This window comes from Haemaphysalis longicornis, unplaced genomic scaffold (assembly GCF_048455015.1).
Source record: "Haemaphysalis longicornis isolate Haplotype H1 unplaced genomic scaffold, Haemaphysalis longicornis Haplotype H1 scaffold_8, whole genome shotgun sequence".
Taxonomy (NCBI): Eukaryota; Metazoa; Arthropoda; class Arachnida; order Ixodida; family Ixodidae; genus Haemaphysalis; species Haemaphysalis longicornis.
Genome location: NW_027526445.1, coordinates 93,535,600 through 93,559,762, shown reverse-complemented (window position 1 = coordinate 93,559,762; position 24,163 = coordinate 93,535,600). Strand labels below are relative to the sequence as shown.

Genomic DNA, 24,163 nt, shown 5'->3' with positions numbered 1-24,163 from the left:
CGCTCAGGGTGAACGCGTGGTCTCACAAATGCCAGGGTTGAACCTTGCTACCCTAATTCTCTCCTCGCGCGCTGTAATGCGAGCGTTGAATTAGTAATGCCGTGCTGCGTGGCTGGCTATCGCGCAGTGCGGTCATCTCGTCGCTAACGGTCGTCTGCGTTTGTTGCGACTGCGAACAGAAAGAGGCTGATCCCTCCAGAGGCTCGTATACATCGACGTCTGTTCCGGGAAGTTCCGCGCGGGGTCCTGCGAAGTTTCGTTCTAATCCGCGTCTGTGTGCGTGTGTGTGTAAATGTATAAGATGTACACGCCTCTGTCGCATATTCGCCGCTTCGTTTTCGCGCTTAGTTCGCTCATGTGTCTGATGGAGCTTTCGGTAGCTATTTCGCATTGCCACTCTGTTATCTTTTGTCCCCGACATTGTACTCCAACTTCACCCGCCTGGTGAGGTCTCCCCCGAGGGTAGTTAGTTTTACGTTGAATGAGTAATGACGACTGTTTTCCAGCGCAGCGTTTGCGTAATACGTATCGTTCGACTATTGCAGCGAGCACTCGTTGCAGCCTCCTGTGTGGAGCGACGCGCTTAAGCGCTAATTCGATGCTTATCGAGGTCATTAATTCGGGAAACCCCTCGAGCTTTAGGTTCGCGGATCGCTGCCTGCTGTTTTTATTTTCAGGTTTCCGAGCGCTCAGTTTTTTCTCGGTACGTCCTTCGATGAATGCGCCCAGATTATTTGCGGCCGAGTTCTTCTAACGGCAAGCTTGAAACTATGGTTGGTTCGCTTTGGCCGTTGACATCGCACGAAGTGTTAGTTGGGTTTCATCTGTGTGGTGAGCCTTTTTTTATTTTTTAATTCGGAGGCTGTCGAAAATTCCGTGGGGCCACGAATTATTTTTTTGTAGCGCAAGCTTCACTACGCTACCTCAGGCAGTTTTCGCGGGGTGGCCAGTTTTGCCCTTGAGAGCGAGAAGCCTAGCACACCCCCTTTCGCAAACGCCCGGCACGGAGCAGCGGCCCGATAACGGGGATAGATATGCGAGGAGGGAAAGGAGACGTGCGCGGGACCCGTGCGCGGGACGTACCGGAGGAAGGCGAGGAGGCCGCCGCCGCAGCGATAAGCGCGCGCCACGAAGGAAGGCCAGGAGGCCACGTACGGCGCAGAACCGAGTGCGATAGCGGAAGACGAACATCCAGCTGTGGTCCCTCGTACAGCGGCGAGGCTTAAACGACGCCGTGAGTCGAAAAAGAGGAAAAACGCTACTGTTGCGTGCAGCTTCGCTACCTTCAAGTCTTACGCATTATTGTAAGTTTCCTTCATTTTTTTCCCTCTCATTAGCCTATAACACACAAATGATCGCGAAAACGTTATCCGTGCGACGTGGTCCTCTTAAGCTTGAAAGCTGTATTTGTGACTGCCGGAACCGCATGGTTGATATTATTGCTTTATTGCGACACGGGGGGTAAAAGTAATCACCGATTTAGGACTTACGGTGTTGTGTAGTTCAGTAGCGCCCGCTACAAGACGCGCACTATGTGTGAATGCGAAAGCGTTAATGGACCCATTGAAGCCGGCGTCAGCGTGTGTAACAGCGAAACGGCTCCTTGGGATGCGTTCCATAGCACGAGGCGTTCCATTGCGCGAGCTTAAGCTGAGCAGTAGCGATGAGTGGTCGTCCGCGCCAGTGCACTGCAAATAGAGAGAGCGGACAAAATCCGAGCCAGTCAGCCAAAGCATTCGCTGCGCCAGGCGTAAGCCTTCGGCGACCTCAGCCCAGCTATCCGGTGTCGTCTTGCCGACCCACAACAAAAGCGCGCCCAAGCCGGCCGCGCCACACATTCGCGAGCAATTAGGAACCAGAGCGCGCGCACCGACAGCCGCATTAAGCAAAGAGCGCAGAAAGACGAAGACCAACAGAGTGACGTGGTGGCTGTTCCACCCGAAGAATGTGCGCCCTTGTTTGTTCGTTTGATTACCTCGAAAGTTGTGCTCTGCGCCGGGTCCCTCATTAATGACGCGCTGGCGTCCTGCTTCCCGGCGTTTCTTGCTTTTAGGCCCGGCTGCGGTGGGTCTGGCGGCCTTCTCGGGACGTCGCTCTCGTGTGTCCAACATTCCTCCAGCTGCCGCCTCTTAGCGGCCTCCCCCTTTGACATTCGCCGCCGGCGCCGCATTGAGGCATGGCGCCGTCGCCGACACGACGTGAAGAGCGCAGCGTTCAGTCCGTGTTGTCCCCTCGTTAGCATCGTGTGCCGTAACGACTGTCAAAGGTCTGAGTGACGATGTACCGGATGTGGATTCCGCAAACCATCCATTGAGGCGTAGCAAACAAGCTTCTAGAAGGCATGTACGTGGGCATCTTCCATCGACGGTGAATGGACGGTTCGCCTAAACGCGAGCGCGTGAAAGCGGACAAGAGGCGCCGTTGTGCGTGGAGCGGCGGCCGGCTTGCTGCATCCGCTGGACGGTGTGTCGAGAGGGTGTTGAACAAGCGCTGATGAGTTCGACACGAAATGGAAGGTCGTGCTCGCTCGCTGGGGGGCGGCCTTGGTGTCGCCCTTTACGCCGCAGGGCCTTGTCGCCACGCATGGGGAGAGTTCGCATGGTGCGGCGTCATAGCGTTCAGAAAAGCTCGAAGACCCGAGTTCCATCTCCGGCCTTGGTTAATCCATTAATGTTGCAAGCTATACTGAAAATGTGCCCGACGTCAGCACATACCCGAGTGCCGTATGAGGTCCAAATATTAGTATGGTCAGCATGCTGCAACTTCTCCGCCGCATACTAACCAGGAGGAAAAAGAAGAAACTTTTTATTGAGCAAAAAGGGTGAGGTAACAGGATATTGACCAGCCACCGAAGACCAGGAGGCCGCGGCCCTGTGCTGAATCCAGATCTTGTAGCATCAGGTCTTGTTGTCGCTCCGGTGCTGAACTGATCAGCGCAGGCTGCCTACTGCCGAAGAAATGTCTTGTATAGTGCAGCTGTGGTAGCTCTTACGTTGTGAGGTCGTCAGTGGCGAATACGTAGTCTCGCGCGATTAAGCTTCGCGGCAAAGCCAGTGGTGTCCGCCGATGCGGCTCCCTCGTGCTCCGGAAGTGGCACATTCAAAGCAGTCGCGTTAGAGGGTCTGAGAGAGAGAAGTGCGCGGGCACGGCCCGGTGACTTCACGCAGACGTAGCGCTCGCTCCTCCCAGCCGGAGCTAAGTCCCGCGGACTGGAACCCTTCCTTATCTTGTTTACCCGGATCGATTACAATTTAAAGAGTGTGCGGTGTAGAATGCGTTTACATGCTCGTAGCAGCCAGGTCGGGACATGGGGGGGTTGTGCGTGCACGTTGGGGTTGGTTCGCTGTCGACCCGTTTACTTGTAACCCTAGCAAACGTAACCCCTACTGTAACCCCTTCTGTCCGATGGCTGATACAGGCAAAAAAGTTGGCTGTTCTTTCTTCCGTGCTACTTCTGGAGGTCTGATATCATATGCATAGTTTCACAGTCTGCGCACATGATTGAAGTGTAAATCTTTAAAAGTAAATTTAATTTCACGTGCCCGATGAAGTGGCTTCGGATTGATTTGGACGACCTGCTCGAGGTTCGTTAGTCTCGAAACTGAACGCTTCCTTTCTTTTTTAATGGAGTTTTCCGCCTTTCCGATTACTTCAGCCTTCAGAGCTATTACGTAATCGAACTGATGAAGCCTAATTCTGCCCCCGTCAAAGCTGCAGCGATGTTAGTTTTGCGCCTTCTTCGTATAATCACCCGCTATTTTCCCCCCTCCTGAGAACGTGGAGCGCAGCGGAAGCGGAAGCACAACAGGAAAGCATCGACTGTTCATCTCTGCTTCCTCTGGTGCTCTCCTCTTCCGTACCAGCGGTCGTGTTGCATGCTGTCCTAACCTCCTCTAACCGAACGTAATCGATTCATTTGCGTCTTTCCTCTGTCCGCCGAGTTAACGGCCCTCTTGTTTTTCCCTCTCCGTCTTCTTCGGCTATTCGCGTCGTTTAGCAGCGTCGCATCCGCCCCGCTGGGTTTGTTGATCCATGGCGTCCGCAGCGAAGATAAGAGTCGGCACTTCGGGGCAGACCGAGCTGCCCCCTCTTCAGGTTGATGCGTTGCTTTGCTGGTCCGTCGTCCGATCGTTTGGAAGGGAACTGCCGAGGAAGCCCTCCCGCAAGCCCGCCACCCTAATAGTCTCTCCTGGAGTCCTGTTGAAACCGACGAGGAGTTCTTTCCCGCCCTCCTCTTCCTCCCGAGTCGTGGTCGTCGTCATCGTTAGCGGGAAATCACTTCCGCCTCCTCGGGATTGCTCTGGCGGGGCTCCAATTCCGTCTGCGGGAGGAAATGGCCTCGTTTTTCTGACGGGCGGAGAGCGTATGGCATGCCCCCCTGTCCTGGATGAACTGTGCCGGCACTGGAAGAAAGCTTAATTCACTCCTTCAGCTCGCTGTTCCTCTGCCGTCATGAAGCTTTGTTGATTCTCAGTCCCGCTCTCACCGCGGGTGTACTGCTCATGGACCGTCGTTCGTTGTTCAACGTCTCTTTCAAACCTTTACTGTCCGACGACGGCAGTGCAGTGGTTAGAGAGGGATACGTAGTGTGGTCCTGAGCACAAGGTCGTGTGCTCGATTCCCGGCCGCGACGGCCGCTTTTCTGATGGAGGAGAAAAGCAAAAACGCCCGTGTGTTCGAGATTTCGGCGCACGTTAAAGATCCCCAGGCGGTCAAAATTAATCCGGAGCCCTCCACTACGGCGCTCCTCATCGCCTGTGGAGCGTCGGCGCGCTAAACCACACAGTCAATCGACCAAGGAATACGTAGTGCAGAAGTAGCGACAGGTTACTTTTTATTTGCCGGAGGTCTTGTTGATCGGCATTGATTCGGGAATAAATTAGCAAGGAAGACTTGTGAAAGCAGAGGAGTATCGTCTTGGCACGGTGGTCGTTAGTGAGCCCTCGACCTTCGTGCGTGTCTTCTGCCTTTGTTGTTGCAATGAGCCTGCGTACGTCGGAGCTTTCTTGGGCTCTTAGTTGAAACACGCCACTATACTATATTATTTCGATCAATAAAGTATTGTACCTGCGTGAGGTATAGGTAGGCCACGTCGGTGAAAATTCGCGGTGTCATCCCTGGACAGAGAGCGACAGGAAATGACACGAAGACGGAGACCGTGCGGGGAGAGGCGACGTCACGCTGAGCTGGCAGTGGGGGCGCTGCGTTCGCGCATACGGCCTTGGCGGCGCAGTGGCGGCTCCTGTCTGCCTGACGCGCCAGTCTTCTGGCCCCCCAGCGTCAGATGGACGACTGGAGATAAATGCCGCTACCAAAGCGAGCAAAAGTAACGAGCGGGATGGCTAGAAGGCAAAGCATGGTTGGCACGGCGTGCGAAGACCGTGCGAGAAACGCCCTTTCGCGGGATTTTCAAGCCGGACCGCGGCGTGGAACGAGGGCTCACACATTTTTAAAAAATGCTCCAGTCGGTCTTCAATTGCCTTTTCTGTCAATTTACGCGCATTTCATTGTAGAAAATGTGTTCAAGATCATTTCTTGCCTCGCCATTACGCGAGACAACTGGTTAACGCCTTCCGAGCACGTCCATCTTATAAAAATTGGGCTTGCAGAAACGTGGATTCAGTTTAAGCGTAAAATAACTAACGCTTAAATCTTGGAGACTGAGGTACACTGAACCGCATTGCAACCGGCGTAACGTCATTGCGGCGTATATTTCGTAAGGCGGTCCCCAACGCTGCCGTCTTATTTCCCCGTCTGAAGCTAGGCTTTTTTCTTAAGAGTTGCGTTAGAGACTCCGGCTGTTTAAGCAGAAACTGGGCAGTCACGAACAAGTAGATGCTACGTGTCCCTCCAAACGCGCGAGCTTGAAGCGGTGAGGGCATCCCGATGATCGCAGAGAAAATCGTTGCGTGATGAAGTTTGTCAAGCTTTCGATACTGATGTTCTATCTCGTCGTGCGAAGTCGTCTACTTACGTTCGTCGTGAAGATGACGTGAAAATTATTATCGTGGGAGCTGAAATAAATATTTGGGAGCATTTAACCGCTGTGATTACTACTCCAAACGTCGCCTAACTTTTCGGTTATGCTCAGTCACTAGTAAGCTTAGAATGGTTTTAGCGGTGGTCCCTTGGAATTCGTGATCGTATAGTCATGCGAAAAATCGAAGAACCTTTACGTGCACCATAAAGGGAATGATCATGCTCCTACTGAGTTCCCCAGCTCGGGGCGGAACACCACCGTTTAGGAGCTCTGTAGGCACGGCCACCGAGGCATTTTCGTACCGCGCCCAAGTTTTCTTTCCGCGTAGCGAAACCGATGGGAAAAATCACGTATGCTTTTCTCTCTAAAAAAAACAATAAAAGTACCGGTGTAACAGCTACTCTTTCAGAATGGAAACTTGTTCCGTCTTTCCTTTGTACTGCATCTTTTTACAGTTCTTTTGGTACTCGCTGTCCATCCAAGCGGAGGTATAATCTGCGGCGGCGATCGGATTTTACGATCGCATTGTACTCAACTACCGCGCTTCTTCGAACACCGCGGGTCGAAGAAACAAAGCATTCGTCTTCAGTTTCTTACCAAACTTTCCGGGTTAGTCAGGGTGTTCATTACCGGTCGTTGTTTCAGACGCTCGCGTGACGTCGGCCGTCATTTAAAACACGCGCCGTTTCATGGTGTACGGTTTGAATGTAATTCTTTTTTTTTTCTTATTTGCTCCCATTTTATTCTCTCCTTCAGTCGCACTCACCCCTAATGCCTAGGCGACCCACTCTAGTGGCGGAGTTGTAGCTTTACCTTTCGCTTCTAGCGAGCGAGTTTCGTTTCGGACGGCAGCCTCCCTGGTACGTATGAAGCGAATTCGGTTTTGTGTCGCTTAACTTTTTACGCTCCAACGACGCCACCACTGCAGCCGCTTGCGTAACTCGTTAATGTTCGGCTTCGCAGACGGGATGCAGCCGCGCACAACCATCTACCGAGTTCGCTGTATCGTTTGTGAAATGACGAGACGGCCGAATCATCCCGGGATATAAACACTGTAGGAACGTCTTGGAAAGCAATTTCCCTGCGCCCTCCTTTGTAAACAGAATCAAAACGTAAGCTGGTTAAACGAATCGAGGTTTACTAAACCCGACTTAAACGTCAATGCTCTCTGCCAAAAGAGAGTTTCACCGCAAAAACTTCAATATCTGGGTTGTGTAACGTCAAATAATGGCATAGGCGATATTTCATATCGAAAGGCCGTCATCTCATTTCGCGGGTGTATCCGAACCTTCCCCTGTAGATTGCTTGGATTAAACCGGAATATTGATCTGAAAAGTTCAAGAGCGTGAGGCCTGCATTGTGTACTTCGCGGTGATATCAACGTTCCCGACCTATACAATCTGGCTGCTTTTTGCAGCGTAAAGCGAAAGTTATTCCGTATTCCCGATGAGTATGGTGGACGCGTTTCATTTCTTTTTCTTCCTTTTATTTTTTTTTTTCTTACCTATTTCGGTTAATAATCGTGCTTGTTCTGTCTGGTCTCGCTTTTGAGTTTTGCATTTAGTTAATTTATTTCGTCATTTTTTCAAGCTTCTCTTGTTCTCTTTTGTGACTTTCCCGACCTGGTTTAGTTTCGCTTTCGTTTGCTTTCTTTTTTTGCAAATCGTTCGTTGCAGTTTTTCAGTCTCTCAGTCTCCCATGCACTTTTTAAGCGCTAAGTTTCGTAACCTAGCGGAGCCTTTGGAGCCTACCGCGAAAGAGTGGGCTTTTTTTTTCTTCTTCGCCCCGTGTCTCCTCTTATCGCGCTGAATTTCAGAGTGCCCTATCCCAACTTAAATGCATCGGACATTGCCTCGCCAGATTTTTAAGATGAAGGACGCGTTGGCTGCAACGAAACGGAGAAACATATGAACACTCTTGCTTATCCGAAAGCTCCGCACTCAATTTTTCCTTGGCCGCGACCAAGAGCTGTTCGAGCTCGCGAAGCGACGAATTTCGCGTCCTTCGTCGCGGTTCAAGCTCGGGTGTACATCGCTGTCACGAGCAGTAAAGGCTGTGCCCTTTTGAACTGGCGTGTGGCCTATCACCGTGGGTCGTGTGTGGATGACCTCGATTTGATGACAGCGTTATTTGCTTGTATTCGCCACTATGTCACTTATTCTTCTTTTAGCGTCGTTATCTGCCCCCCTTGAACTCGTTTCCCCCCCCCCCCCCCCGAGAAAGTCGGGATTTGCGGTACGTAAAATATTCATGTCCTATACCTTATTTTTTTTCTCCCCCCCCCCCCCCTCCCCCTTTGTGCGGGCTGACCTCTGGCCTGTTCCCCTCCAAGCACTTTTGTAGCCTGCAAACGCGGTTTCAGTTTTCTTCGGTGTGGACATGGATTTAGGTCGGGGTTAAATTGACAGAAACACATTCAGCGGAAACTGTTTTTATCCGCGAGGTTAGCCGCAACTCGTACTTTTTTTTTTCTTTATGAGGAGCACTGTCTTTAAGACTGTAGATACAAGCGACTCTTTCCGTTGGGTCTTCGTTCGCCTTGAGCAGTTCCGCTCGGCAAAGTAAGCGTTCGTCTGCCTTGCGTAGCTGTTTAGTTGTTTTCTTTTCGTCACTGCCTTGCGCCAGTACTGAACTCCTCCTCTTCGGCGCGTTTGTGCCGTCGTTATCCCGACAATGTTAGTCGGTCAAGGTTTTGGCTCTCCTCTGCTGTTCTGTTTTTGTCGCTTTTGAGTTCGCTCAACCGTAATAACGGCTTTCGTTTTCGTTCCGCTAGCTGTTGTGCTGTTGAGTTCACCGAGGCGACGTTACGTAAGTGTCTGTAGTCGACTCCATTGCGGCCTAGTTCGCGCGTGCAATCGATCCGATCCGTCCTGTCCTGAACTTGCGCACCCTCTTCATGACTCTGAAATGATTTGCGACTACTGTTATCTTCGGGAAGATCAGATAACGGGGCATCCACACTTGTCGCTTTTGGATGAAAAAAAAAAAATTAGGCACCCCTCCGACCAGTGAGGACGGTGTTTGAACGCGATGCTTTCGCGTGACGGAATCTTTGGTTGTCGTCGGAGCTTTCCAAGCCGCTTGCACCGTGCCGAAATGGAGCAGTCGCATAGACGCCGGTTTCACAACGAGAGGACCCAGGTTCGATCCCGGTCACAGGAAGCGTTTTTTTTTTTTTTTTCACTTCACCCACGATTATTTATCATCGTCGTCAGAGAAACTTGGCTTTTCTGCGGGACGTTTTCGTGTTACAGACGCATCTGTGAGAACACTGAAGCTTCGGTTTAATCAAAAAGGGTTGGAGCCATTTTAGTAGGCGAACTTCGTGTGTGTGTGTGTGTGTGTGTGTGTGTGTGTGTGTGTGTGTGTGTGTGTGTGTGTGTGTGGGTGCTCCGCTGTTATTATATCCGGAAAAGTTTTTTTTTTTTTTCCGCACAGCAAGTGCGCTTTGATTTTGTAAATTGACGCCATTATTCCTCGGCAACGACTTGTTATAACGTAGCGGTAACGAATACAAAATTCGTCATCATCATCATCATTCTCCAGCTTATCTCCACTGCGGGTTGAACGCTTCTCCCGTCGTCTTCCAACTGCTTCTATCCTGCCCTATCCTAATCCATCCTTTGCCGCCGAATGTCTTTATCTTGTCCCTGCATCCAGTAATCGGTCTTTCCCTACTTCTAGTCCTATCTTTCGATAGCCACCCTGAAACACGAAACTATCAGTTTTTTTTTTTTTTTCCTTCTCGGTGCTTGGCTTGTGCGGCCTGTGTAGCGTTATACGCTTCCTGTGCCTAAGCTATCATCCTTTACTAACCTACATGCGGCAGTAGTCAGGAGAGCACCCCTCCCCTTAAAGCATTCTGTATAGGCTCCGGCCGAATGGCGGTGTCTCTGCGGTAAGGACATGCCTTTGGGTCCGCCCTCCAGTGTTCGTTGGTTATCGAACAGCAGACGATGACGTCGTGTCTCTTACCGAGGCTCTTAACGAGCGTTGGTGGTATACGGTGAGTATGAAGGTTCGGTTTTGTTTCTCTACTGATACCGAGTATTATTTCTTGCTGATACCGTTTGATTGAAGGTATTTTGTTTTGGTGTTACACCAGTTCGTGTAGCAGTCTGCAGTTGTATTGCTGTCGTTGTCGCACTTGTTTGTTGATCTGTCGCAATCAAAGTGCCGTTCCGTGTACGATCTGTTTGTTTCGTGTGGTTGGCGTTGGTATTGACGGGTAACTCGTAACCTGCGGTTCGTCGCGGTTGAGAGCTTACAGCTAGGATGTTGTCAGTGCAAGTTTTTGTTGGGCCTGTCTGTCCCGTTGACTCACTCTCCATTAATGTGTCGGGTGTTGGGCCTGATTCGTTTTTCTTTTTCTTTTTTTGTAACGCCCATTCAACTGCAATGATACGTCGACCGGGGACGTGTTTTATGCCGTTATAACGGCACCTAATATTTGGTTTATGCGCGTCGACTAACTGCAAGGTTAGCGTGACTCATATCGCTATAATCACCTTTTTCTTTCACGCCACCAACTCTTCTGGCACGCATCTCCTTTCGTGACTGGGTCGGGCTTGACACTTACCTCTGCACGCCTGCATCTTTTAATAACTTTCTCTGGAAGCCTTCCTACCCATCGTCTGCACTGTCCCAAGACCTTTAACTTCTCCCCATCCTTCGCCCCTCTAACATAAAGTAAAAAAATGCGCAAACCGAGAGGACCACGAAAATGAAAGCACACAGGGACACGCGCTGAAGAGATTTGTGTACTAAAGGGACTTGTGTGACTGCGCCTGTGCTTGCTTACTTTCCTTTTCGGGATCGTCTCAGTTTGCGCATTTTTTTTTTTTTTACTTTACGTTAAAGATACAAATCGCCCACCAACACGTCCTTCTGATCCCCGCCCCTCTCTCCTCCTGTTTTGCTTTTAACCGACCTCTAGTAACTGCCGCGGTTTTCAATTATTTTTTTGTGCTGCTAGCTTTCGCGGATGTCTTTATCCGCCCTATTCTCTTTTTTGTTCTGTTCTCCTTCCAGGGTGTTGGTTAGGGCCGAAGAAGTCGCTATGACCCTCACGTAAATGACCTTGCACGGGGTGTTTGAGGGGTGTGCTTGGCGCGCCGTGTGTTTGCTGTTGCACTTAATCGGCGTTGAGTACCTCCTTCCGGGCAGTGCGCTTGACTTTCCCACTTGTTCCACTGACAACGGCGTTTCTTTTAAAGGCGGTGTAGTCTTTCGTCGGCTTCCTAAACGCGGAAAGTTTGGGTCTGTTTGTCTGTCATTCGATTCAGCTATCCGTGCAGAAAACAGTTAAAAGAACGCTTGAACGGGAAGTGTATATAGATAGGCAAAGCCGTTCTAAACTACTGAAATTACTTCCTATAATTATTAATACATGTCCACATTATGCGAGGGAAAGTTTGACGTCCACCACAATGTAGCCGTACGGTTACAAAGGAAAGTTGAGGATATCAAACTGTGGATATCAGACATTCTCCTAATTCTGGTCGATGTCCACATTATTAAGCGCAAGGGAAACCACGGGTATGTTTTAGGGAAAATGTCAAGTGCATAACCGGGACTACCAGCGTTGTTTTAATGAAGAAAACACGTTAGATTCGTTTTTTTTTTTTTTTTTTGCGACAGCAAATAGTAAGTGCGTGTCAAGAAATGGTGTTGGAAGAGAGCGGAGATAAACGCAACCGCTGAAGTAAAAGATGTCGGCTCGTACGGTTTCAACCAGAACGAAAAACAAAAAGAAATAGTCGTCGCTGTCCAAACAGATGGCGCGCGAGTAGTACGAGCGCGGGAAATTTGAATTGAATTGAGCGGCTCAGTGGCTAAGGCGTTGCGCTGCTGAGCACGAGATCGCGGGTTCGATTCCCGGCCGCGGCGGCCGCTTTTCTGATGGAGGCGAAAAGCAAAAACGCCCGTGTGTACGAGATTTCGGCGCACGTTAAAGATCCCCAGGTGGTCAAAATTAATCCGGAGCCCTCCACTACGGCGCGCCTCATCGCCTGCGTTGCGTCGGCGCGTTAAACCCCACAATCAATCAATCAACGAATTGAATTGAGCAAACGTTCATTGCGTTCACCGTGGAGGGAGCGTGAGAGAGGAATTTACGTCGCAGGGGCGGCAGAAAGCCACGTTCGTTCGATGGCACTTGCAGCGAAGCGAGCATATATGCGGACAACTTTTTTGTTCCGTCGTCGTTATTTTTAACAGTTAACTACGACGGAATGCTTCCATAGCGAACATTTGTTTGGACGTACATCTGGGCGCATCCTAATCGTCATCGTTACTTTCTCGCGCTCAAGATCTTTCCCCTTTCTCGCTGAGTTTCCACTTTAGGGCGTACAAAATGAAATGACGCTTTCTTGAAGAACAATCGTCATAGCGCTAGCCGTTTGTCAAGGGTTGCCGCGTGCAAGTCCTTTGGGTGATAAGCTGTCGAGTTTTCCCCCCTATAAACTGCAATAATGCATGTCTTGTAGATTGTCGCGGTAAGTCACACCCCATCCTTTGGGCGACCGACAGCGAATTTCTTTCACCTACAAACTATATCATTATTTTAGAGTATGCATATCTTGGAGACTAGGCACTGTTGTCAGTGGAACAAGGACCAAGCGCACCGTAAGCGTAAACAGAACCCTGTTCAAAGCTCCGTTTTTTGTTTTCGCGTCGTTACGGGGCTGCTTCACCGCTAGCGACCCGTTGGCTGGTACCCTGACTGCACCCGTTTTGCCGTGAGCCTGGTGTCGGTGTTGACTTGGGTAACCACAGTGGCATGCGTGTCTTTTGAACTTTATTTTCATGTCACCAATCACTGCTTGCGAATTTGTGACGTGAGTGACTTGGAGGCACTTGGTGAAGGTTTCTATTTTTAATTCTTGGTGACGGTGAAAACATTCTGCCGATTGACGGCATCTCTACCGCATGGTATTGACTGGTATTAGCAGTATTTTGAACGTCCGGTGTTTGTTTGTTTACGTTGTTGTTTTTGTTGCTGCAAGCGCAGACGGGGAATGGATTTAACCAACTATACAAACTGAAATACCCGAGGTAAAGGGCAGAGGCTTAGGGGACGTCGGGTTGCCTAAAAAATATCTTAATTCCGGCTGTTGGGCAGAGTGAAAATTCGAAACCAACGCAATAAACTCGTTTGCTTTTGTTTGTCAGCGCCCAGTCTCGTCTCGCCCTTTTTATCCCGTCCTAGTGCAGATTTTCAAAGTTTCTGTGATGCTTTTTGTTCTTTTTTCACTTTCACTTTTTCTAGGTCCCTTCTAGAAGCCTAATTAGTTTTCTCATTGTTCTCGGGGCACTGTCCTAACCCGCCCTTAATGCAGGCGCCCATAATAAGCGCTGCGCGGGAGACTTTTTTCCCACTGCTTTTATTTGATAATGGGTTCCCGACTGCTTTTATTTGTGCATGCGTTTGTTTTGTGTGGGACGTGTAATGACGGTCGGTGCATGCGTTTGTTTTGTGTGTGCCAGGTGTTTGCATGTGTTTGTTTTTTAGCTCTTGCCTAATGTGTTTCCCAGGTAGTGTAGCGTAGAGTTTTAGCCTGTATTTTACACCGCGTGCAGTTGCTTAAACGAAAAGGGTGGGCGGTTTCTTTTTCCAAGCGTTAGGCTTTGTCACGTACTTAACTGCAAAGTAGATGCTTGTGCCCTCGAAGTGTTTTCGAGAATTTTTTTTGTTCTTTGAAGTCGCGAACACTGACCTTCAGTGTCAAAACTAAACAACAAAGGTTACACTTCACGTTAGTGTCACTTCTAATGGATTTTCTTAGAAGCCGGGGCGGAGGAAGTTTGAAGTGTAGCTTACTTTTTAAAGCTGCATTTTTGCATTTTTGGTCTTCGTCTTTCTCTCTTAACTGTTTTGCTTGACCTCTCCCCTGTACCCCGACGTTCTAAAGCGGGCGACAAGCTTAAGTACCTGCGTTTATAAAACGGCGTTTCTTTTTTGTTTTTTTACTGCGAGCATTGTAAAAACAAGATTTAGAGACGTCAGAGTGTATATTTAATGTTTAATCAGGTTTCAAGTCTTTCGCTTGCGGTTACTTTCTGGAATTGTTTTCTTTGTGGCGTCTATTGGCAGGGTTTTTTTTTTTTTTCGTTGAAAGATGACCCTTTCTGTTTTTTTTTTCTTTCTCGCACGCCTGTTTCGAATTCGCTAGCGCAGCAAGAACGTTGACTTATGGCTCCAAGAGCACTCAGTGGGGCAGAAACTCGCTCCCCGGCCAGTTTGTAATACCTTAACGACGTGGCTTGAGTTTTCCACACAAGAGATAATTTGGCCTGTCCCGCCTACTCTTGTGCTAGTCTTTTTTAAAGTTTTTAGAGATCCAATCTTGTCGTTAGGCCCAGGTTCACATCTTGCGTGTAGCCGTATAGTTCTTTGAAAGGAACAAAGTGTCGCACGTCCGAGTTGGCCGAAAGAAAAAAAAAACCCCCGCTGCCAAATAACGTCGCTGTCGGCTCTGTTCACGGCGATGCGCGCAGGTTCGAGTGCGGGGGTATTTCTTCCTTTTTTCATGCTATTCCATTCACTGCAATTTTGTTTCTGCCCGAAAATGTAGTTTCTCCCCAAGCCATGCCCACTCTGGTTCTTCCACCAACAGCAGCGATCGCAGTTAAATTAAGCAAAGGAAGGAACGGCCGTAGGATCCTAGGAAAATATTTCCCTTTCTGCGTAGGGAAAAGCGGTGTTATTAAAATTAATAATCGTTGGGCTCAAAGTTGCGTTTCTTGAGTGGACTGTTCTTGCTTACTGGCGTCTATGTAATGACCCTTTATTTATCAGGAGAGGCCGAGAACACTTTCCGATTCTGTCGTTTTTGTTTTTATTAATTTTGTATTTTTATTTTTTTGACGTGGTGTATGAGTGTACTTCTAGTCTTAAGAGCGTGCGCCCTCGAACGTTTGATCCAAGTATCTCGAGTGTGTGCACGTTAAAAAATTCCTCACTCGGTCGTGTATTCTGCCCCGCTTTTAAGTTAATTATCCCCACCTAATTTCCATGCGCGCAGTTTTGACAGCAGGTGCGTCGGCCGTTGTACTTCCAGCAGCAAAAGAAAGTTTTAATGAATTAAACTTTAAATGAGTGGGAATTTAACGAACTAATGGACACAATTTATTCTCGCCAAAAATATGTATCAAGTTCGAAAAGCATCAGGGAAAAAAGATTTAAATTTTCAACCAAATATGTATCACCAACGCCGTCTGACATGATGGAGTACACGGGACGTGCTTATTAATAATTGATAGTCGAAAAGAACACATTCTTGTTAAAATTTTATCAAAATATCTCCGTTTGCTAACCCTGCGAGAGCGTTAAAGTAGCCACGGCACGGCGCCATGCCTGGTTTATTATTTGGACGGTATATTTAGGACGCATTATTTTAATTGTCTAACATGGAAACAACAGCTTATTTCGGTTGAATTCATTTGGTCTAGCCGGCAAGGAGGTCATTTCGCTGTCGCACACTCTCGGCACGCAAAAATGCAATGCTCCGTGGGAACGGGCATCGGTGCTAATACAGGGGAGAAGGGTTTGGCAGGTTAGCTTCAGTAATAAAAAAAAACGTTTTTTTTTTCTAAAGTAGCTTAAAGGTTTATATGTCAGAGGCGGGGAGCAGTATTTGTTTTCTTAAGGGTAAAAGTGCTTTAGTGTACTCTATACACTGCACATTTTCTGCTGCTTGAACTACCATTCATCTGTAATAGTAACAGTTTTTGTAGGTTATGCGATGTAGTTGTGGCACATAGAAACGCGTAATAATTGAAATGGGACCGCGGAAGGGAGAAAACGGCGATGTCGTCCAAGAACGACCACAATATTTCGTGCCTTTTGAGAAAATAAAGCTAACACTGTCATTCTGAAACATGTTCTCTGAGAATAGCGTGCAGAGGGTCTGGATATATTTTTTGACCAATATTCTTGTTACTTCAGGGGGAGAGATTAAAAAGCTATATTTGTGTGTGCATCCAATCGAAATTTCTTTTCGATGACGGAAATATTAGGGGGTGGAAGTTTCGATGTAGCGAAAAGACGATCTTCTTTTCGACACCTAATTTGCTACACTACCTTTGACAACAGTGGGGTCAGTAACCTGGTGTCCTGCGTGCCAACTGTTCGTTGACGCTATGCTGATTTTTTTTCTCCATCCTCTTCTTCTTCCTCCTCTTTCCTCTCCTTCTTCTTCATCCTTCGTCCTCTCTCTACTCGCCTCTGTGGCTGTCGTGCCGCCCTGCCGGGCAACCGAAACCAACGAACAGGGGCAAGGAGTTCAAAGAGGACGCGAGCACGTGGAAGGCCAACGAGGACGGCAAAGTGGTGAATAGTCAGCCTGCCAGGGTCATGGACGACCGAAACGGGGCCGGCCCAACCAGCGGATACATCGCCAAGTGAGTGCTCCTTCTGCTCTCGTTATACTGGGCTGGGCCTTGGCCTTGGCCCATTGGGGAGTGTGCATATGTTGCCTTCGGATGCGTGCAACCTCGCGTCTAACGTGGCATAACCGACAGTTCTCACCTGATGGGAGTTTAGGATGGCCTTAATCTTTGTCTTCCACGCTGTGTTCTTAAAGTAAACCGCTATTACACTGCGGTGCTGAAGTGTCGGATCGCAGCGGTTTCGAGTGATTTGTTCATCACGTGTAAGTCAATTAAAACAGAGACTGCACTGCATGAGCAGGATTCGTTTCCGTCTCGTATCACTTGAAATTTAACGTTAGTGCAAAAACGTGAGGCTCAATCTTTGGCCCAAATTTTCCGCGTAGGGGTAGGGCTTTTGCGTACGGGTAGGGCTTTTTAAAGCGAAGTTTTAGTGCTGTCACTGATGGCGTCAGTAACGCGAATACGCCCTCCAGGAGAGCCAACTTTCCCTGATGGCGATGATGATTGTGGGTGAAGTGGAGCAAAATTAAAACGCTTTCCCTGCGAAGCTTGGCTACAGCTCCACCACGTCCCCTCCGCTAAATGTCGATGTGCAGCAGAGGGAGGACGGGACGCAGGCGTGCGATAGCGCGGCTTAAATAGACCAGATATCATGTTGCGAGGTGAACATCTACAGCCGTTACCCACAGCTCGACGTACGATGAGAATGACTTTGCGCTACACGCCGTGAGGCTGTTTAGCCGCAAGACGTTGCTCCTAACTTGCATTTTGACGTTTAGGGCGTGAGCCCTGACGTCATATCTCGGGGTTTATAACACCTGAAAACGGCACCTACTAAAAAAAATGGCCACTGAACGCCAAGCAGCACGTACCACTTTGCGCCGCACACCCCACATGCAAACGTTAGACCTACGGAGTACACACCCGAGAGTTGTGCCGTGGGTATTGTAGAAAAGTTGCGCGTACCTCCAGAGTAGCACACACTCGCGGTGTGGGATTGGGCAGCCAAAGAATCCGCCACGAGAAAGCTTTGCGTTCAACCACCCGTCGTCGTTAGACGGAGGGGCACATCATTTTTTTTTTCATAGTTTCTTATTGAAATTTAGTCTCGCACTAAACCCTTCGAACACGTTTCTTTTTCTCTGTCGGCTAAGAAAGAACGCACTGTTTTGGTCTGCAGCTACCTTCCGTGTGGTACCCAGCATTTGAAGCTGCGTGATGAAAAGAAACTAGAGGAACCAATACGATTGCGCAATTATCTTCATTGGCGGTAGGTTTCTATTGGCGGGCGCAAACCGCTTTAAATAATTTCTGTGCCGTCACATGGCCATCGCCAGCTTGATCAGTCGCCACTGTTTTCCCTGTGGTCTGGCTTAATCATTACAAGATTGCGTTAAAACTGGCCTCCACGTTATTGTGACCTGGGAACCTTCAGAATGCACTAAACTTGCATTTTGTATCCATGGTCATCCTACACGCTAAATATTCCTTGAGAGTAACGTCATTTAGAGTAGGGTACGAATTCTGGGCAGGTATTGATTGGACGACCTTTCAGACAAAACAGAGTTGCTGTTTGCCTTCGTGGTCTGTTTAATTCGGGTGCTCGCTGTGGGGCGGCCCGCTGGGCCTCGGCGGAAATGTCGAGAGACCGAGCTGTCCGGTCCAATGACTGGCCATGGAAGTCACTGGCCGAGCGGAGTGCCTCAGAGCGTGACAGAGATTGCCCACGGCTTCCTGCCGTTCCCAACTCCCCTCGAATACCATCCCTTTGTCAGCTTGACAGGGGCTGATGTTTTGTTTGGTTGCATTACTTCGCGGAGTAATGCGGTTTTCTTCATTTCCTTTGCGGATCCTCTCGTCGAACAAGCCTGTTCGCGCTTGTGCAAAAGGTCCTGGCTGGGATTCCGGCCAGCTACTGTTTCTACGACGGCGGAGCTTAATTTCTTTGGTCAGTTAGTGGCTAATTTTTGCTTGTTCGTCGGCACAATTTTTTGTTGTCGTGTTCGAACAAACTGGAACAGTTCACGTCCAACTCGTACTTGCAACTATTGTGTTTTAGAAATAGCCACATCTTCGTTGTCGTCTGTAACAGTATCTTTTTAAGTGCAGAGCACTTTAGGGGCTTGCCTTGCCGCCATAGCTCGCTCGCTGGACCCAAGTAGAGCCGCACGGCGTTCCGTCGTAGCGGCTGTCGTCGCGGCTTAACCCAGAGGCTTCGAAAGCCAAGCGGTTTATATAGTCATAAATGTTCGAAACTCGTGAACCGCTGGCGCTTGTCCTACATCTCCCCGTTGTTTAGCGCAAAGAAAACTGCAGGTACATTTGAGGCAAAATATACGTAATCTACCGCCGGTGCCCGCATTCATTTAGTTAGGAATTCTCGTTGGGAGGGTTTAGGTTTTTGCGATAGTATGCGAAAAAAGTGGCAGTGCAACGCCTGCACTGTGAGAGCAAAAGCAAGCAGAAAAAGAACAGAACTCCCGCAGGCGCAGTTTCAGGGCAGGGGGCGCGCGAGCACTGCGAAGGCGGGAAATTTGAATTGCGTTGGACGAACCTCCGTTGAATTCATGAGGAGAGGAATGAGACAGGGCGGCGAAGAGCGTGATGGGTGGTAAGAGTGAGCGGATAACGGCACCACAGCCCATTATGGCGAATCACCGACAGCTGTCACATTGAATGGAATGGCTTTAATTTTTTTTTTTTTGCTTCACCGCTGTGTTGACGGCGCATGGCGAAAGCGTCACCATGAGCTGCAGCCATCGTACTTGGACTATAAACGTAGCTCACGATAGCAACAGCAGTGTAATTTCGTAACCTGGTGTTTGGGCGAAGTTCTAAGCACTTTTCCGTGCGTACAGTGAATCGGCCATTATGCGCATGCGCGATCGCCATTCACCGCCGTTTGATCACGTATAACAAAAGCGTCGCTCTCCCTCGAACTTTGCGCGAATCGACGCTTTCCTTTGGGCTAAGCTGCCAGTCCACTTACACGTAAGAGGCGCTAGTTCTCGAGAGAGCGCGTTATCAGTTCCTTGCAGGCCCGCAGCGCGATTAAACCCGACAGCCACCACCGCCTCTGACAGTCAGCGCGCAAGAAAGAGTGACGTCTCTGACGCGTGGTGGTGGGCAACTCTAAACAGGGCAGACTGGGCCCGAATATTTGGAGCACGTCAGTAGGCGCGGTTGACGTAACGTGGATGCTGCGAAGGCGCGGAATGGGGAATTGTTATCGCGATGGTGAAAGGACCGCGTTTTCACGAACAGCATAAGGAGTCCAATTACGCTGTCCGAGTCTCCCGTTCCTTCGATCGCGCGGAGTCGGTTTGAGGAGAAACGATTTTTCGCGGCCGCTTTCCTGCCCTCCTTGCGCGGTCTCCTATGCTTTTTCGACTGCACGTCTACATCGATTAGGTGACAGGGACTCCGTGGCATGGCTTATCCCAAATTCCTCGTACTTTGCTCTCCAGCGCTGAGTGATTAAATTTAAAGGACGTTGTCGCCATAATTTGAGGGCCGAAATGTGAGGCGATTGGCGGGCCAATCGATTGGTAGAACGCTGGGTACCTTTTCTTTTTTCCCTTCTCGTAGGGCAGGTGTCGATGCTGGGTATACGCTGCATAGATTGGGAGAAAACAACAATTGTTTTCTCGGTTTGATTAGTATTGTTATTGTAGCCTTCTCCTAACATCCTGTGTGTGTCGCATCATTTTTCGGTGAATCCTCAAGAAAGCAGTATCAGCAGCAGCAACAGCCCCCGTAAAAGCGGAAGAAGAGACAAAGACAACTCCGCTTTCAAAACTTTACAAACTGGCGCGCTAGGCTGGGGGCCTTGTGCTTTTGGCGGTGCTCCCGGCGCGTAATGGCGCTTGTGGTGGCATATAGTAGTGGTGAGAGAAGCGCAGAATACGTTCTTTTCTTCAAATGCAAAGCCCGCGCGATCGGAAATCGTTCGGCCCCATTTCACTCCTGCATCTCTCCCGGGTGCGCGCACACGATAGAGAAGAGCTTTGCGCGCATCGACGTGTGGCGTCTGCTCTTGCCACTTCCTGGTTGCGTGGCGGAGGCGCGTATGCGGGGCCGTTTTGAGAGCTTCCAAACTTGGGCCGAAGGCGCAGAAAATGCGTAAATTGCTACTTTATGCGCGCTGCATTATTTTGAGGCCCGTGGAAAGTTTCCGTTTTTCTGGGCGTCTCTTTAACTGGCGGGAAAAGGGAGTGTAGGCATGCTGGGTTGTGCTGCGTCTCTCTCTCTCTCTCTCTCTCTCTCTCTCTCTCTCTCTCTCTCTCTCTCTCTCTCTCTCTCTCTCTCTCCCCTTCCCGCACTCTTTGAGAGAGAGAATGCCGTTCTTTGGAGGGACTGTAGCCGGCGTCGTTAGTACCGTCTGTTTTTCGTTATTTCAACATTAGCGCGTGAAGATTTTCGCTTCTTAACGCACGTGTGGTCCCATGGTCGTTAGGCCAAGTGGCGATTTTTAGAGCAGTCGAGAAGGCCGTTGACACGAGGGATCAAAATGAAGGGTATATCTTAAGCTTCCTTCGTGCGAAAACTTGCTTCTTCGCGAATGCTTTTTCTTGCTTCTGTTGTTACCGAAGATGTGGCATAAGGATCACGTGATGTATTCCGGGATGTGTCGGTCGCGTCGCTGGACCGACATACGGCGGCGCGGTGCCTTGTAGTCAGAGCTCTCAGATGTTCAAATTTGCCGCGCATAGAAAGCTTTTGGTCGTGCGCGTGGTTGGAGCACTTCCTACCGTCTTGGCGTTTCGAGTATCCACCGGAACGCACAGAACTCTTTGTGCTTCGCACCATCTGCGGTTTTGCTCTTCCTCGCCCCATCAGGGCTCCTCGTGTCGCATTGTCGGTGCGAGGGGCGTTTTCCCCCAATGCGCCAGCTATACAGCGGCCGGTACGGTCCTTTGGTAACTTCCTCGCTATTCGTACGAGTTTTACACCACCTTTGTCGGACGACTTGGCGTGCTTTCGCGTGAGGGCGTTCTGCGCTGATGCACTCCGTGGCTGAGTACTCAAGCGTACACCCCAATCCCGCACCGTGTAACCCCCAAGCGGGCTTCACTGCGCGCTCACACATGATGCGGAGAAGTTCACCGACGAAGTCAATGGGGCAACGAAGGCTATATTTCTGATGGACGTGATGCGGTGCGAATTGACTGCGTCAGCGAAACCAATAATTGGGCGGTGTTGAATCAGCAATCCGCCGATACAGCCTCGTGGTTAATTCGATAGATAATTAATATTACTCATTAAGTTGATTAATTGTTGCATTATTACTGTGCAATATTTTAAAGGAATCGTACAAACGAAGGAATCGTGAATTGCGCCGCAACGTTACTGTTGTACAGTTGAAGCATTAGCGCTCGCAACGGTCGTTCCGCAATTAATCCGGAGCGCTCCACTACGGCGCGCATCATATCCCTGGTGTAGCTTCTGCGCGTTCAACCCCGTAATTTTTTAACGCGGTTTGCGCTGGCACTGGCGTAACTGTCAGCGCAATCCGAGGAAAGTTAGTGAACCTGGGCCATGTCCTGCTCATGTTAAAGGCGCCATGAGGACAAATTGCGTATTCTGTTCTTTGAGCAGGCTGCTTTGTCCTGGGGCGGTATTCTCGTAACTGTCCCTTTTGAAAACGTCCCTTCTGTGTCCCTTTCATCGTGACGTACTTCCGGTTAAGCAGTGTGTCTTTGATTCAAATACCGTAGCTGTTCTTGCAAACGCATTTTAAAGAACTGAAACCGTATCTGACTCTCTTTTATGTGTTTATTGTTCCGCTAGCGAACCAACAATAAGGCGACGAAAAATCGCCTGCTCCAAATCGTCTGCTCCGAGTAGCTTGCATGGCGTCACATCCGGGTGTTCGCGTTGAGCCAATCAGGGCTCGCTCAAAAGGGACACTTTTGAAAGAGATACAAAAGGGACAAAACACGGGAATACCGCCCCTGTTAACGACGCTATTAATTTGATGGCAAACTTCGAACAAGTAACCGAAATATTCAAGAAAACATGATGAACGAACGCCGACTCCTCGACCACTTTCCGGCGATTCCTCTATGACGTCACAGAATCTTGTTTGTGCGATTGACGACCGCTTAAATCGTACTGGGCCCTGTAGTTCCGTCCGATCGCATCACTTGAATGCTAACGTGTCGTTAACAGACTGATAATTATGTTTTTAGTGCTTACCCTTATCATATGACGTCACTCCTTCCCATAACGCGCTATTGTACCGCGAAATTTGGTTGTTTTTTAATGCTCTTTCCGTTTTAAATGCAGAGCATTTGTATAACTCACGATGTCACCCGTGCGTCGGCGTCCGCAGCAGCCAGCTCTAAAAAGAAATAACAGTTACCGGCGCCTGGTTTCGATCCAACGACCCTGCGGGCGGAACGCAAGGTACATGGTGCTCTACCCACTGCGCCACAAAACGACACAGAATCAAAGGCTACGAACGCGCCTTATACCGTTGACTCATTCAAACTACGTCAAGAAGCTGCTGATACAACGCATTCACTACCTGTGGGCGGAACGCGAGGTACATGGTGCTCTTCCCACAGCGCCACAAAACCGACACAGAATCAAAGTCTACGAACGCGCCTTATATCCTTGACTCATTCAAACTACGTCGTCAGCGGCGTGCGTTGGCGACTCAGCGGCGTGCTAGCGGCGTGATAGCTGCGTGGTGTACACGTTATAGCAACAACCCCCCAAACACTAAACGTTAACGCAATACACCCACCCCCAATGCGACGCATTTACTCGAGTCCCCCTCGCGGGGAGATGGGCCCATTTTTTCGCTTACAAAAACCTCTTTCGGGGCTGAAATGGAGCTGATGTGAAGTCTACCTCTATCAAATGGAACAAAGTTATATTTTCTTTGCATCGCCCCTCTAAGAGCGCGCGACTTCAGAAGCTCACAGCACCATCATTAAGCGGCCGGTACCGAAGTACTGTACGGGATTGGAATACGTCAATGCGGTCTCCCGTGTCTTCGTCCCTTATGCCGGCGAATTGTTTTGGACGCTCTGGCCTTGACGGCAACGGTCGTGCATAAAAATAGCACTGTGGCCTTGTTCGAACGTTGCGTGCCTATGCCGCCAGCCCAATCGAACCCTGGCGGCTAATTTGGTGCGGCCCAGCTCTCGATGCGTCCGCGAACTTGCGTGCCGATGTAGGGGCTGCAGCCACTCGTGCGTCGTCGATAAGAGGGGGAGGATAGACGCTTGCGTGTCTGGGATCCGCGCATATCGGACGACGCAAGACGTGCCCGCTGCCTGCGTTCGTTCACGCCACATGCTTTCGTAATGCTTAGTTGCGGCGCCCGCCGCGGTGACTCAGTGGCCGAGACTCTGCTTCTGAGCCCAAGGATGCGGGTTCGATTCCCGCCCGCAGCGGCCGCTTTTCCGATGGAGGCGAAAAGCGAGAACGTACGAGTGTCGAGATTTCGGAGCACCTTGGAGACCCTCCACGTGGTCAAAATTAATCCCGAGCCCTCCGCTACGGCGCGCCTCATAGCCCCGGTGTTTACCTTCGGCGAGTGAAACCCACACAATTTGAATTCGAGTAGCCTGGGTTTTGAATTCGAGTTTGAATTTGAATTCGAGTTTGAATTTGAATTCGAGTTTAATATGCTGCACATAATTTGGAAAACGATTTTCGCGGCACTTCCAATCGAAGGTTGTCCAGAAAAGTGCGGCAATTCAGTTACGCTTGCCTTTTCGTGTAATTTTGGGCCGGCCTTGCGTGCTCGCTGTACGCTTCCGATATTCTGAGTTT

The 24,163-nt window shown here is 49.6% G+C and overlaps 1 protein-coding gene across 12 annotated transcripts in view; it reads left to right on the top strand.

Annotated features, from left to right (window-relative positions):
• The window catches only part of Snap25 (Synaptosomal-associated protein 25kDa), a 294,533-nt gene that overhangs the window by 232,644 nt on the left and 37,726 nt on the right, over window positions 1–24,163 (top strand). For 7 of the 12 annotated variants that reach the window (XM_077680848.1, XM_077680852.1, XM_077680851.1 and 4 more), the window contains one exon: window positions 16,256–16,384. In XM_077680848.1, the coding sequence (XP_077536974.1) occupies window positions 16,256–16,384 (129 nt within the window). Of the gene's footprint in view, window positions 1–11,011; window positions 11,051–16,255; window positions 16,385–24,163 lie in introns of all 12 variants that reach the window. The other 5 variants (XM_077680842.1, XM_077680850.1, XM_077680849.1 and 2 more) reach the window with 1 other exon arrangement.